The sequence below is a fragment of the Drosophila takahashii genome, chromosome 3L, assembly GCF_030179915.1.
Source record: "Drosophila takahashii strain IR98-3 E-12201 chromosome 3L, DtakHiC1v2, whole genome shotgun sequence".
Taxonomy (NCBI): domain Eukaryota; kingdom Metazoa; phylum Arthropoda; class Insecta; order Diptera; family Drosophilidae; genus Drosophila; species Drosophila takahashii.
In genome coordinates, this window is record NC_091680.1 from 20,626,484 (window position 1) to 20,641,091 (window position 14,608).

Here is a 14,608-nt window from a genome sequence, read left to right on the forward strand (position 1 = left end):
TTAATAAATATTTTGTTAAATATTTAAAACACCTGTTTACTCATACCTTATCCATTTCCGCAACCTGTTCCCATTCCGCGTTCCATGACTCGGCAATATTTATGCGGTGTAGATAGGCCCCAATCATATGTTTATAGTTTTGGTTCCGAGGAAAGAAGTTAAAAACAAATATTTAATAGGATTAGGCGTTTGTGGTAAATAAACAAGCATGTTACGAGACCTCATAACGTGGGTGTTGAATACGTATCTTGGAAAGTATCTGGAGAACTTGAATTCCGCCCAGTTGTCGGTGGCCCTGCTGTCGGGTAATGTGATATAATTGTTTATCTTTATTCCGCATCGAATATGCAGTACGATATCTTTTCCCGCAGGCGAGGTGGAGCTCGAGAACATACCCATTCGCAAAGATGCCCTCCGCTCGTTCAATCTGCCGGTCGAAGTCACCGCCGGCAGCATACGCAAAATCAAACTCCAGGTTCCGGTCCGCCAGTTTAGGACTTCGCCCTGGTGCATCTCCATCGAGGGGCTGTTCTGCATCATTTGCCCCAAGAACCTGGACAGCTGGGACTACGAGAAGGAGAAGGTCCAGGATCTGGAGTACAAGCTGGCGGTGCTGGACGCCGCCGAGGCAGGATGGCGGTCCGAAAAGGGCAAGCAAATGGAGTCCTACTACTTCTCGTCCTACAACAATTGGCTCAAGTACGGCACTAACATGGCCACCAACATCATCGACAACATCGAACTCAAGATATCCGATGTGCACTTTCGATTCGAGGACATCGTGGACACCGGGAAGAGCCGGATATGCACGGGCATCAAGATCGGTTCCCTGACCGCCCAGAGCTGCGACTGTGATTGGACCAACGGGTCGTACAAGGTGACCAACAACGAAATGAACTACAAGCTGGTGGAGCTCAAAGAGCTCTCCGTCTACTGGGATCTGCTGCACGAGGACATCAAATGTCAGTCGTACTCCAACCAGGAGATCCTCGAGAAGCTTCACTCGACCTGCGAGCTGAGGCCCCACAACTTCATTATCAAGCCCATTTGCGCAACGGCCAAGTGGAAGCGCGACAAGTGCCTACAGGTGATACGTACCAAAGACAAGCCCAGAGTCTCCTGTGATCTCCTGGTTCCCGAGGTGGTCATAGACATATCCAAGGTGAGTTGTGGAGTCGACTTTTTAAAGAGAAGTATTTATTTTGCGAGGTCCAAAGTTCATACTTTTAATACTTTTGAACTAGAGCCCTGCATGAATGAATGAATTAATTAGAATTTTGAGTTTAATAGAATTGAATGAATTTGAATTATGAGTTTAATAGAATTGAATGAATGAATGGCATGAATTCCGAAATAATTCAAACGAAAATTTCTTTTGAAGAAGAAAGGGCCATAATTTTGTAATTAAATCTGCCAGAATTTTATTTACTATGCAGTTAACTTTTTGTTCTCAAAAGAAAGCTCAAAAAAATCTGGCAAATTCAAAAAATTTATCAAAATTATTTATTAATTCATTCAATTCGGAATGAATTAGAAAAACACTCAATTTATTTCACATAGAATTGAATTAAACAAATCAGAAATTTCATGGCATGATTAAACAAAAATTGAATGATTCGAATGAACTTTGACTTTACAGAGAAATTATTTATTTACTATGTAATAAAACTTTGTACAGCCCAAACTGATTACTTCCTATGTAACCAAGCCTTAAAATTAACGTACCCCAATTAGATAAGCATCAAAACTTTCCTATCATTCCATATATTTATTATAATGCTTTTACATATTTATGTTTATTCTCCAGGTCCAGAGGCTACAGATGTTAGATAAGCTCTCGGAAATCCGACAAGTGAAGGAAGTTCGGCAATACAGGTTAAAACGGCCAAATTGTAGCGTGGAAAGCAATCCAAGTTCGTGGTGGAAATATGCTACCGTTTGTCATGGTTTTGACTTTAAAAAGAATGAAGAAAAATGGCAAATTCTCAAGGACAATCTTCGCTATATGCTACTCTATAAAACGATTATTTTGAATCCAAACGAAAATCTGTCCAACGCAGATAAAGAGTTCAAAACTTACATTGAAAGCGACCGAGACATCTCGGATTTAACCATAATGAGAAGAATATGTTTCGAAAAAGTGTTCACAAAAGGTTTCTCCTTTGAGTCACAGAACGAGCAAGGAAAGAATATGCTTTTTCACTGGTTTCCCAACTGGATGGGCTGGTATGCCAACAGCCCCACTACGCCTAATAACGAACAGGATGAATCGCTGAAACATTTGGAAGACGATATTCTAGTTGCCTTGGAAAACTCACTTCAGAACTCTTCGGATCTAAAAAGCGATGCTGTTTTTGGGCACTTTTCAATCAAGCTACTCAAAGGTTCAGTAATCCTTCAGACCGAAGAAAAACTAAGTGATGGCCGAAGTAAATCAATGGAAATGCAATTAAATAACTTCTCTGCCTCCCTCCAGTTGAGCCCACAGTTAACTTCTTATACTGTGGGCATATCTTTGCAAGAAGTTTATTTAATAGATAAAACCAGTAGTGAGACAATGCACAACTATTTAATCAAGCCACAAACAGGGAATACAGCTACACCAAACCAAGTAGTTAAGAATGCGCTACAGGAAGATACCCTATTCCAATTACAATACGAAAATTGTAATCAATTACGATTTCAGCTCAATATCAAATCAAAAGGTTTGGATCTTATATATAATGAGGATGCAATTCAGTGGCTTTTAGATTTTTTAGCTGATTCAAACACCAATAAATACTCAACGCGCAATAGAGTCGAGAAGAAAACGGACTTTATGAAAAACTGGAATCAAATGTTCAGTGGCAATGAGGTGAGTAAATCTTTCTAAATATTCCTGTTTACTATCCTAATGACTTTCCTGTTTTAGGTGAACCGCAAGATTTGGATGTTTGAAATCGAAATATTTGCACCACGTATAATTTTCTTGGAAAATTACAAAGTTAGTAATTCGCAAATGGTCTTGCTGGACTTCGGAAAGCTGGAAATGAGAAAAATGGAGGTTAAGAGAGTCATACCTGTGATAGAATCGGCTGTAACGGAAAATACAAGTGATGATGATGAAACCTATTTGACTCCATGCTCGACACCACCCGCATCAGAAAAAAGTGGTTCTGAATCTCCGACTCTTCTTGAAAATCCCAAAACGGAAAGCTTTCTGAACAAAAACGTTCAATTGGAGTACGTTCTGCACAATAAGATTTACGATAAATATCTGATCAATTTCACAAACCTTCAAGTTCTGGTTTGCAAGTACGAGGAAAGATGGCAAGCTTGCTTGAAAACATCGTCAAACTTTCACCTAATTGATAAGTTTAACATAAGCCTTACTCTGGAACAGAGAAATATATTCACTGTTGATCCGGAATATCCTTCATTTGTGCTCGTTGGCACCTGTCCAGCAATATTAATCCATGGGAATGAAGAGCTCATAAATAACTGTTGCAACATTATGAAACCCATCATAAAAGCCTCAAAGGAAATGGAAAACATTTACAGAGGAAGCAACACCATTTACGCGAGTGAGAGGATCAAAAATTTGGCAGAGGACGACAGAAGTCGAGTCGTCATTGAGTTTGTAATGGACCACCTGGTGATAGAAATGCAATCGACAGACAGAAGTATTGCTGAGCTACAAATTATCGGAGCACGAGCGGGCCTAACAAAAGAATCGAAGGAGATGAATATTTCCATGTCGGTTCATAGTTTGCTCTTAGTAGATGCCATTCAGTCTTTTGGTCCTGACTTTGAATTATTAGTGGCGAGTCATCGACATGTCGGGTATGTACATCCTTAAAAACCAAAGCAAACGCTTTTTAGAATGCTTTTTATAAGCTGTGCTCAATAAGACTAAAGAAAGAAGTGTACTACTTTTTATATTTTTTTAAAAATACATACTATTTAAATAATGTTTTCTGCATTGAATATTTTGAATATTTGTCTGTGCATTGAATATTTTCATACCAAATTTAAAATAATCAAACCTGTTTTCAAAAATATTTATGCATTTTATAGAATGGATAGTTTATCCGGCAGCCTAAAACATAGTGCAATTGTTTCGCCAACTTCGCCTGGATCGCCAAATTTTTTTGATAGGGCTACTAGTCCGCACATGATTACAAAAGCAGTACAAAATATTAAGATGGGTATGTACAATATAAGAAGAGGATGCTGGTTTTTTATTTATAATGCGAGCTAAGTGCATATTAACAATTTGAATTTGCTAATCAATAATTGGCCTTACCATAATATTTAGCCAACATTTAACTAGATATTTTTAATCTTTTATGATAATGCATTTTTAGGAGATAGATCAACTGAATTCTGCGAGGATGAGGACTCAACGGCGCTTATATCGGTGGACATTAAAATTGTTCAACCCAATGAAAGCAATTCAATGCAACATCACACTACTAACATCACGTTTAACAATTTGGACATAATTGGTATTTATATTTTTGGTTTTCATCAACATCAGATAGATTATTTTTCAACATTTTTAATCAGCTAATCAGGATACTATTCTTGAAATTCTCAACTTCGCAAAACGGACTCTTTTGGCGCAAAATATATTTCAAAATGAAAGCCAATTACCAACCAAAGAATCGACTGAAGTGCCCATAGAATTGGATGACCAAGTCGATAGTAAAAATCATAATGAAATATTCTTTGACTTTTTCCGATTAAATATCTTACTTTTGTACACCATCAAGAGAGACAAATTTAATGTTGGTCGAAAAGTTGGAACTGTTACGTTGACGGAAGCGAAAATCAATGCCTCTTTTCAATCGGATCTCTCGATTTTCGGATCTCTTGGCGGAATACAAGTTATCGACATAACATCAGAAGCCTTCTGCCATCCGAGGATACTTTCTGTTGGTCGTGATCAAATTTTGAGAGCCTCCGACACAAATAAACAAACGGTTCTCAGTCAGCTTTCCAATGAAATATACTCGAATAATTACAATGAAGAAAAAAGCGACGAAAGTGATGCAATTAGTTTTCAAAGTCATTGGAGTGATAAAACTACCTGCACTTTCCAAATGCGAATGGCCTCGGCTTCATATACTCACTGTCCCAGATTTTTACGGGATGTGAACGCTTGCATTACGTATTTCAAGCGGAGCCTGCGGTAAGTTTAAAGTCTTTTCCTAGTAATGCATCTCAAAAGGATTTTTAAATGTTTGCAGAGAATTTGCTACCTCCATTGGTAATAAAGCTACAGATATGGCGAAGGAGTTTGTGCAACAGGTTAGGGCTGTCGAGCAAATCGGACCAGTTTACCCCCAGCGAAATCAGCAGGACAATTGGTAAACTTAATTACACTTTTTAATATACGAATTTAAGAATTAACATATTTATATTTTCAGGTTAGATATTATAATTAGTAGTCCAATAATTATTCTGCCGATTTCCAATGCGAGTACAAATGTATTAATTGCAAATTTGGGAAAAATCAGTTGCTCAAATGCAGTTAAATGCGATTCGGATGAGTATAATGAATCGTATACAATTGAAATCAAAAACACTTACGTTTACTCATTGAACATTGATGAACGCGACTATAGTTTCAACGTTCATCCTGCTAAAAATAAGGATGCAATTCCAATTTTGCATGACACAGCAATTACTTTACAACTTTATGCGGGATATGGTGAAGATAATGGTGAAGAAAAGAAACTTAATAGTTTGTCCGTAAGTAGTTTTATTTGTACACATTTTTTTAATTTCTTGACTACTCTAAATCTTTATTAAAAAATACAGGTAATAGGAAGTATGGTTGAAGCCCTGAAAGTATCCCTAAACCGAAAACAATATGAGCTACTTTTGGAGTGCATTCGGTATGCGACTAATTTCTCAAATGGACTTTTGAGTGACTCTGAAGATCTTGATCAAAACGGAGTTAGTGAACCAACTTTGAGTATTGATGATGAACCCATTATTAGCACGATCATTCAGTTCTCAGTGCCTGTATTTCAAATTAACCTTCAGAATGAATACCACAACGATTTGATTAATTTAACATTCAAAGACTTTAATGTAAAGCATATTGCCAAAGGATTTGACAAAGATGTGGAGGTGGTGTTAAAGTCTGTGTTAATGGAGGACTTGAAATCGGATCTTGCATCACCGTTCAGAAATATGGTGACTTCAATTGATCTGGAAAAGAACATTAAAAAAAACGAAATGACATCATCTTCGTGTCCCGATTTACCAAGCTTTTGTAATTCCTTAAAAAGTAGATCTAATTCCGTTCCTTCCTGCTTCTACAACTACATGCAGGTCAAAGTGTTTAGCGGAGACAAAAAGTTTACATCTTGCAAGAAAAGTGAATTGGGCAGAAAAAAGGAGAGTCAAACATTAGTTATTTACAAGTCACATACAGGACGATCTGCTCAAAAGGGTAAACTGGAGCAGTCCAGTTCAATTCAATTTAATTGCTTGAATTTGGCTATATGCGTGGAACGCTGGTATACAATATTCGACTTTTTCGGCCTTGTTTCTGTAGACAACTTCAATGAAAAGTACACAGAAGAGAAGAAACTTGTTGAAAAACGTAAGTAACCATTAGTAAATTATCCTGATTATTTCTAATATTATTTATTTCAGATATTGACGAGTTTTGTAGTAAACTGAAAGTGTCAATAAGAAGCTTCAACTTTACTTTAATTCGAAATGAGTCTCTCTTATCTAGAGTAAATGTGTCAAATGCTGTTTTCATGATTCTTCAGGACCCCTTTTCCAAAATCGTTGAAGGCTGCTTAGGATCCGTGTCTGTTTATGATCTAACAAAATATGGAAACATTTATAAGCAAAAGTTTCTTACAAGTGGTTCAGAAGCTTTAAATTTTGTTTATAAAAAGTAAGTTTTCTGTTATTTTCTTTCCATAGCATATTATATTCTTATATTATATATATTCTTATATTATATTCTTAGAAAACTGGTCGATTTAGAAGCATTAAACACTTTGGACACCGACTCAACCCTACGAATTAACATGTCTGCCGTTCATTATATTCACACCAAACGTTTTTCCACCGAATTGCATGTTTTTGTTAAAGATTTGCTGCAATTGCAAACGGTAATATTTAAAAATCTTTACTTGTTTTCAATTTATTTTAATTTATTTCTATATTTGAACAGCCTGTAATAAGAAAATTAAAGAAGCAGAGTCATGGAAACGAACAGAATATGCGTCCATCAAAAATGAAGCTCGTGATCCAAGCGGATTCTCCAGTAATTGTACTTCCGTCTTCCTATAACAGAAACGAAGTAATAATCGCTTACCTTGGCCAATTTACCTTGAGAAATAGTTTCCATTTTGCCAGTGACGAGAATATAATAAGCAAAATGAGTGCAACGCCAAGTAAAAGCGAAATCCTGGATGTAATGCGAATAGACCTGGTCAATATAAACTTATTTTCCGGCGAAAGGAGCTCAATGAAAGCCAAAGTTGATCAGGACAAGGATCGAATTGTGATCGCTGATATGAACTTCTTAAGATTGGGACAACCATTCTTTAATGAGTCGTGTTTTCTTCACCTGCAATTGGAGCGAAATCTTTCGGCGGATATTCATCGTGTCTGTCCAGACATCAGCGTTCAAGGGACGTTCTCCAAATTGAATGGTATGATCAATATTCAGCAATACAAATTAATTCGAAGTTTTCTGAACAACAATATTGGAGAGCAAACGGATGACATTTACATGAATTACCATAATAACAGTTGTACATCCATTGAAAGGCTATCGACAATTAATCTGTTGCCGAAAAGTGAAGTTTCTAAAACTGTATCTATTTTAATATCAATAAGAATTCTACTAGAAGACGTGTCACTACTCCTCGCTTTAAATACTTCGCAAAGTGCTGTAATAGAACCTTTGGCTTGCATCCACTTCCTGAAGTCCACTCTGGATATTGACCTTTTTAGCGACGGTGCACAAGACATTGATTTAATATCCAGCAATATTCTAATTGTTGATGAAAGGAATGAACCCGATAAAAGCAATGAAAACGTGTTTAAAAACATATTGGAACCATCGAAAAAAGAGGTGCGAGTCGAGAATTCCGTGCAGGTTGAAATCCATTGCAGGAAAAAAGCTAATTTTTGCAAGTACACAATAATGCTGAATAATATGAGAGTGTTTGCCCTGCTCAGTTTTCTGGACCAATTAAAATCATATTTGCAGGAGGACTCACCGGCACCCGTTGTAAATAATCAGATTCCGCAAAAGCCTCAGATGGACAACAGCGTTTCCACTGAATACGTTGTGAATATTACAGACTCTGAAATTATTTTCGCAGAGGAATGCAGTCGACTGGATTCGAATGCAATAATTTTGAAGAGTACAACGGTCGTTTGTTACAAACCGAACAGTAATATTGTGCCTATATCCCTGGACATTAACCATTTGGAAATATTTTCCTGCACCCTAGACGCCGAAGAAGAGAGCGCTTTGTCCATTATCGATCCGTTTACTTTGAACATAGAGCTACGGAGTAATTGCTTGAATATTCTTATTCAAAAACATTTAAACATTCGGCTGTCCTATGTGGATGTTAAATTATTTTCGCGAATGGCTCGACTGTTGCCCACGCAAACATCGCGATCAAAGAATGTTATTTCAAAGGCTTACTCAGATCTAGAGAAAGTAGCTCCCCTCGTAGCAATGGGTTTTGAGCTTTCCGACTGTCTGTATGCCATGCAAGTGAATAACTGGCGGATCAACGATGCAGCACTTTGGCTGTCGCAGCAAAAGCAGAATACCTATCGAAATCCCGCCCTGGAAATGAAAACCGCTGTGGTGGACGCCAGTCTGATATCGGTGTTTATAATTGACGACTGTATGGATGCCGATGTGCCATTGCTGGAAGTTTCCCTCTCCAAGTTCCTGCTGAACTTTACTTTCAAAACCCAGGATCCCGAACCCAAGGCGACCAACATTCGACACTACAGCTCGGGTAGCATTGAAACGGAAGCCTCCGTGAACTACTACAATCGTCGTCTTAGCGGATGGGAACCGGTGGCGGAGACGTGGGAGTCTAACCTAAAATGGAAGTACATCAAGGGTCACTTGGATAGTAAAAAACGATTCGAGACTGAGATTTCCAGCAAGCAGATGCTCAAGCTAAATGTTACCTCCACATTTATAGAACTTTTCAACATGGTTCTGAAGAACTGGACGAACGACTTCAATGACAATGTAGCCAAGAACTTTAGACAACGCTCCCCGTTTATTCCGTTCGCCCTGCAGAATCTCAGCGGAACACCTCTTCTCTTCAAGCCGATCTATGCTCCGCTTGGAGATCTAACGTGTTCCGACTTACAGCAGTTTGAGCTGATAAAGAATTGGTATTCTGTGCAGCCCAACGAAACGAAAACCTTTGATTTTAGCCAGAAGAGTAAACTGAGACACGTACACTCGCACCAATTGAATTTGCACCAGATCTTTGTACAAATCCATGGCTGGACATTGATTGGACCAATATCGGTGGACAAAGTTGGAATGTTTTTCCGAACCACTACGTTAGATTCGCAGTTCTCGACTAAAAGCCGAATAGTATTCGATATTTCCCTGATTGGATCGGCCCAGAAGCTGATCAAAGTAAAGTCCTCCTTGGGAGTGATAAACAAAATGGATCGGAACGTATTTCTGAAAATGTCCTTGAAAAGCACCCACAGTGATGGGCTTACCTCAATTAGTGTAATAAAACCCAACGAGGAATTATCTTTGCCGCTGAAGTTCATCGATGCATCGTTGCATGTAGCACACAATACAAGTGAAAGCGAGGCTTATGAGGATACGGGTTTTAGTAATGACGAGATTTTGTGGAAAGCCTGCGGCAAAGAGGACAATCGACAGCTCCTCGCTGGCTATGACAACACCAAGAGTATATTGTACACACTAGTAAACATAAGCAGGGAAATTTATCACTTTAAGGAGCAAAACTTACCGGGGCACAAGATCACTCTGTTGCCACCGTTAAAGATCAACAATATGCTCTGTTGCGATTTGATGTTCAAGATCCATGAGCATGCCACCGGAAGAATAAACTCGTCGGAGAGCACAAACATCTACAACGTTAACATTTGCCAGCCCCTCATCCTGAGCATCACGCTGGACAACTTCCAACTCTCTGGCCAACTTAAGATTCCCGTGAGCCATAAGGGTGTTATCGAGCCCAAACTGAAGTTGTTTGACAATAAAAAGCGGGAACTGCACCTGCGCGTATCCATACAATCGGTCCAAGGGAAGGGAATGGAACTATATATCAGTGCTCCCGTTTGGATAATCAACAAAACGGGTCTGCCGCTGATTTATAAACAAGAGGGAACCAATAACACAGCGGCAGGACAGTTTGAGGAGCATGAAACTGCGCGACAAGTGGCACCTCTGATGTTTTCGTTTTCCGATCAGGAAGGTTCACCAGCCCTGGAGTTGCGATTGGGCAATGCCTTTGGCTCTAACAATGCGGTATGTTTAACTGGAGCTATGAATTATTTATATTATATCACTTACCTTTCAGTGGTGCAAAAGCTTTAGCACGCATAAGGACCTGGCTCACCGGGAATTAAGAGCGGAGAATACAAGGGGAAGCTATGCAATTGGTATTAGCGTTAGAAGGGGAAGGGGATTATATGCTTGCACGACCTTCGTAACTTTGTCACCCAGATTCCATTTGCACAATCGAAGTGGCTATAAGCTGGAGTTTATGCAACTCTGCGATATTGTCAACTATGTAAGTTCGAATACTAATATGTAAGTCAATATAAAGTTACCAGCAATCTTTAATTATTATTTCAGGACCGTCCCGATCCGCGTAAAATTATTTCAGCACCTATTGACTGCAACTTCGCTTTCCATTGGCCAAACTGGGATCAGGAGCAGATTATTTGCGTACGAATTCCGGAGATAGAGTGCTGCTGTTGGTCAAAGGGAATTCCCATCAATGATGTGCAAAGTTTGTATATCAATGTGCGAAATGAATGGGGCGAAATGTTTTTCCTTCGATTGGAAATCATCTCAAAAGATGCTACCTTTATACTTTTATTTACGGACGCTCGAACTCTACCACCGCCGATTCGAATTGATAATTGCTCGGAAGTTGTGATCAATTTCTCACAGCTGCGATCCAAGCCCGTTTGGATTACGCCAGTTAGACCACAATCCTCCCTGTCCTATGTCTTGGATGATCCCCTGGGTGCGCAGACTCTGTTGATGGAGGCACCCGGAGGAAATATGATAGAGTTTCCGATCAACAACACTAAAGATATAAAGAAAACGTTAACGTACACCAACTTTATTTACATTGCATTTCATGGCACCTTTGAGCGATCGAATGAGGAGGAAAGCACGCACAGACATTTGGTTTTGGGCGTACGTGGTAAGAAAGTTGTGATAGTGGAGAAGAACTCGGGTGATCGCTCCCAGTTGTGGCTCATGAACTCGAATGGTCAGTTGGAGCACGAAGGATCTACTCCTCCCATACAAACAAACGATGCGAATGCAGTGCGACTTGTGCTGGACTTGGAAAAGGCTCCGAACCCCATGGAGTTTACCAACTTGGTGGTCCGAACGCCCAATAAGCAGAGGCTTACCACGCAGACCTGGAGATTCGAAAACGGCCGGTTAATGTGTCATGCCAATATGTGTGTTCAGGTGAGTAAGCTTGTTTCTTCTAAATATTCATTCTAAATATTTTTTCTAAATATTCATTCTAAACATTCTTTCTTTATATTATTCATTCTAAATATTCTTTCTAAGAATTCTTTTTAAATATTCATTCTAAATATTCTTTCTAAATATTCATTCTAAATATTCATTCTAAATATTCTTTCTAAATATTCTTGCTAAATATTCTTTCTAAATATTCATTTTAAATATTCATAATTTTAGTCGCGATTTGGGGAGAGTGGTCTAAAGCCCAACTATGAAGCAGTTGTCGGGCGAACTGAAAACAAGTCGCAGTCGAGTAAGAAATACATACCGATTGGCCAGCATATTGTGGCTCAGAAACTAAGGCCTGGATCGGGTCAATTGGAGCTTTCAACGAGAATGGATGGACCGATTTCCACGATCGAAATATGTGATATTAAAATTAAACAAAATTCAGTATTCCTAACGCCCGATTTAATGTGGATGCATGCTTCTCTGAATAATAGGCAAATTACGGATAAGGGAAAAATATCATTCGTTCATGAGTATCTGGTAAGTAAAACTATGCCAATATCTAACATATTAAACTAACAAACGATTTCTATTCAGATTAATATAGAGCTCATTAAAGGAATCGGTATTTCAATCATAGCTCGAAAGCCTTGCGAGGAAATTATGTTTATAAGCCTCGATCACATTCATTGTGATATAGCGCAAAGTGGGATGGAGAATTCGTTAGATTTGAATATCAAGTATATACAAATCGATAATCAGTTGTTGGATGCGGCGAGTCCAATAGCGTTGCATACGCAAACTTCGAATGAACAAGAGCTTAAGGAAGACGAAAAGCAAAAGGCAGTCGTGCTGAAACTGAAAATGTTACCTTGTCCCAACAAAAATGCGATAATTTTTAAATACTTAACGCTGGACTTGAAACCCTCAACTGCGAATCTGGAGGAGAAGCTGATACTAAAAGTGGCTTCATTTTTGGGATACGGCAAAATCAACCGGCAGAACCTAAGTGTCCAGTACCAATTTGAAAACTCGGAGGATAAGACATTTCTGCAGGATATGAAGAGGTTCTATTTTGAGGATTTAAGTATTGGCGCAACACAGGTAAATTTGTAAAAAGTGTATCCAATAAATCTTATAATAATAATACTTTTCGATAAAGGTTCGACTCTCAGCTTTCACTTCTTCCAAGTTGCCAGTTGAATTGCACGAAACGAAGAAGGCACTTGGGCTCACTTTAATCAAATTCGAGGATGCCCAGATTGAGCTGGACAGGTATTCCGACAAATTGCACTTTGAGACGATGGACGTGTACCTAAAGGAAATGAAAAAGCACTACATAAACCAGGTCAAATGGCATGCGGGTGCTATTTTGGGCAGTGTCGACTTCCTAGGAAATCCCCTCGGATTCGCCAACGATCTTTCTGAAGGAGTATCTGGACTGATTTTCGAGGGCTCCGTCAAAAGTCTGGTTAAAAATGTCACGCATGGCATATCGAATTCGACGGCAAAGCTAACAGAAACGCTGTCCGATAGCCTGGGAAAGGTGGTGCTGGATGACCACGACAATGAGACGAGGCAACGAATCTTGGAGCTCCAGTCCAATACATCCGGCGGTCACCTTGCAGCGGGTCTGAAAGGTCTCGGCTTCGGATTGCTGGGCGGAGTAACGAGTATAGTGAGACATACCTACGATGGTGCCCAAGCGGATGGAGTACCGGGCTTCCTAAGTGGGCTGGGAAAGGGTTTGGTGGGCACAGTAACCAAACCAATCATTGGTGTACTGGACCTGGCTTCGGAAACTGCAAGTGCTGTCAGAGAAAAAAGCCGGGATACGCAGAGAAATAATATAGGCAGGAAAAGACTTCCTAGATGCGTGACAGGTGCTCCTGGCGGACTGTTGCCCTTGTATTCCACTCAACAAAGCAAAGGACAACAGTACCTTTACCTAATCAATCATAAAAACTTTTCGGAAAAGATAATTTCTTACGAAGCGGATCTATGGAAAGATAAGGAGGCTAGATTGCGCTTGCTAGTCTCCACCGAATATGTACGAGTATTTTCATTGAGCGACGGCAATCCAACTATTACGTTTGAGTGTCATGTTAGTGAGATACTATCGTGTCATCCTGTGGTAACGAATGTGGGCACGACACCATCTACCAGCAGTAGGGCCTCATCGACAAGTCATTACATTGAGATATCAACAAATCTTCCGAAAATTACGAGGCCCAGGATACGTTGTAAATCTGAGGAATGCGCTGAGAATGCGTCACGATGCGTAAGTTAACCTTAAAAATGTATTTATATCCATGTGCCTGAGAACTCCGCACAAATTCAGCGTTAAGCGCATTTTGAAACTTTTGCTTTTTCTTTTCCAATACAATTTTTTCTGCAAAGCCATTATAATTTTTCAGTTAATTCAGTTTAGCATATAACTTTATTTACTTTTACAAATTTTGAAATGATTATCACATATATTTCTTATTTGTTTCTTTTAGATAAACTACGCTAAAAGTGTCTTTGATGAACGTGAACATGCCGTTTTATAAAATGCAATAAGTCGGTTCGTGATAATAAACAAAAACCTTTTGACAACAAGTTTTACATTTTATTTTCTTTGGCAATAAATGCTATTTTATTTTCCGATTAGTAAGCAAAATAAACACTTTAGAATTTGTAAACCCATATTTTATGAATACTAGGTAAATGGGCGTTTCGAAACAAACTGGTTTAATAAAAACCGAAGATCCAAAAGTGATCAAAATGGAATCATCAACCAAATAATATTACGGAAACATTTTTAGATAAAATGACCGCAGTGTACATATAGGTATTATTTGTCATGACGTGCATTTATAAAAAAAATATTGTTTCTAAAGTTAGTAAGGACTA

General features: G+C 38.8%; 1 protein-coding gene across 2 annotated transcripts; it reads left to right on the top strand.

The window, feature by feature from the left end:
* Positions 1-93: 93 nt before the first annotated feature.
* Positions 94-14,340, top strand: Vps13D (vacuolar protein sorting 13D). Of its 2 annotated transcripts, XM_017148028.3 has the most exons (19): positions 94-305; positions 372-1,162; positions 1,808-2,854; positions 2,912-3,822; positions 4,057-4,187; positions 4,347-4,487; positions 4,549-5,173; positions 5,232-5,351; positions 5,412-5,736; positions 5,806-6,598; positions 6,652-6,904; positions 6,980-7,124; positions 7,187-10,519; positions 10,572-10,784; positions 10,850-11,704; positions 11,942-12,253; positions 12,311-12,817; positions 12,876-13,994; positions 14,215-14,340. In XM_017148028.3, exons 1-19 carry the CDS (start codon positions 209-211, stop codon positions 14,263-14,265), a joined length of 11,769 nt encoding a protein of 3,922 aa, XP_017003517.2. In that variant the 5' UTR covers positions 94-208; the 3' UTR covers positions 14,266-14,340. The 2 variants fall into 2 exon arrangements, with proteins under 2 accessions (XP_017003517.2, XP_070071665.1); XM_070215564.1 differs by lacking the exons at positions 94-305; positions 372-1,162; positions 1,808-2,854; positions 4,057-4,187 and having other exon boundaries at positions 3,683-3,822.
* Positions 14,341-14,608: the final 268 nt, after the last annotated feature.

Bases quoted from the DNA above. Each gene is read 5' to 3' on its own strand.
- Vps13D (XM_017148028.3), top strand. From the start codon at position 209: ATGTTACGAGACCTCATAACGTGGGTGTTGAATACGTATCTTGGAAAG. The intron at 306-371 runs GTAATGTGATAT...CTTTTCCCGCAG, and splicing joins GTCGGTGGCCCTGCTGTCGG to GCGAGGTGGAGCTCGAGAAC. The intron at 7,125-7,186 runs GTAATATTTAAA...ATATTTGAACAG, and splicing joins ATTTGCTGCAATTGCAAACG to CCTGTAATAAGAAAATTAAA.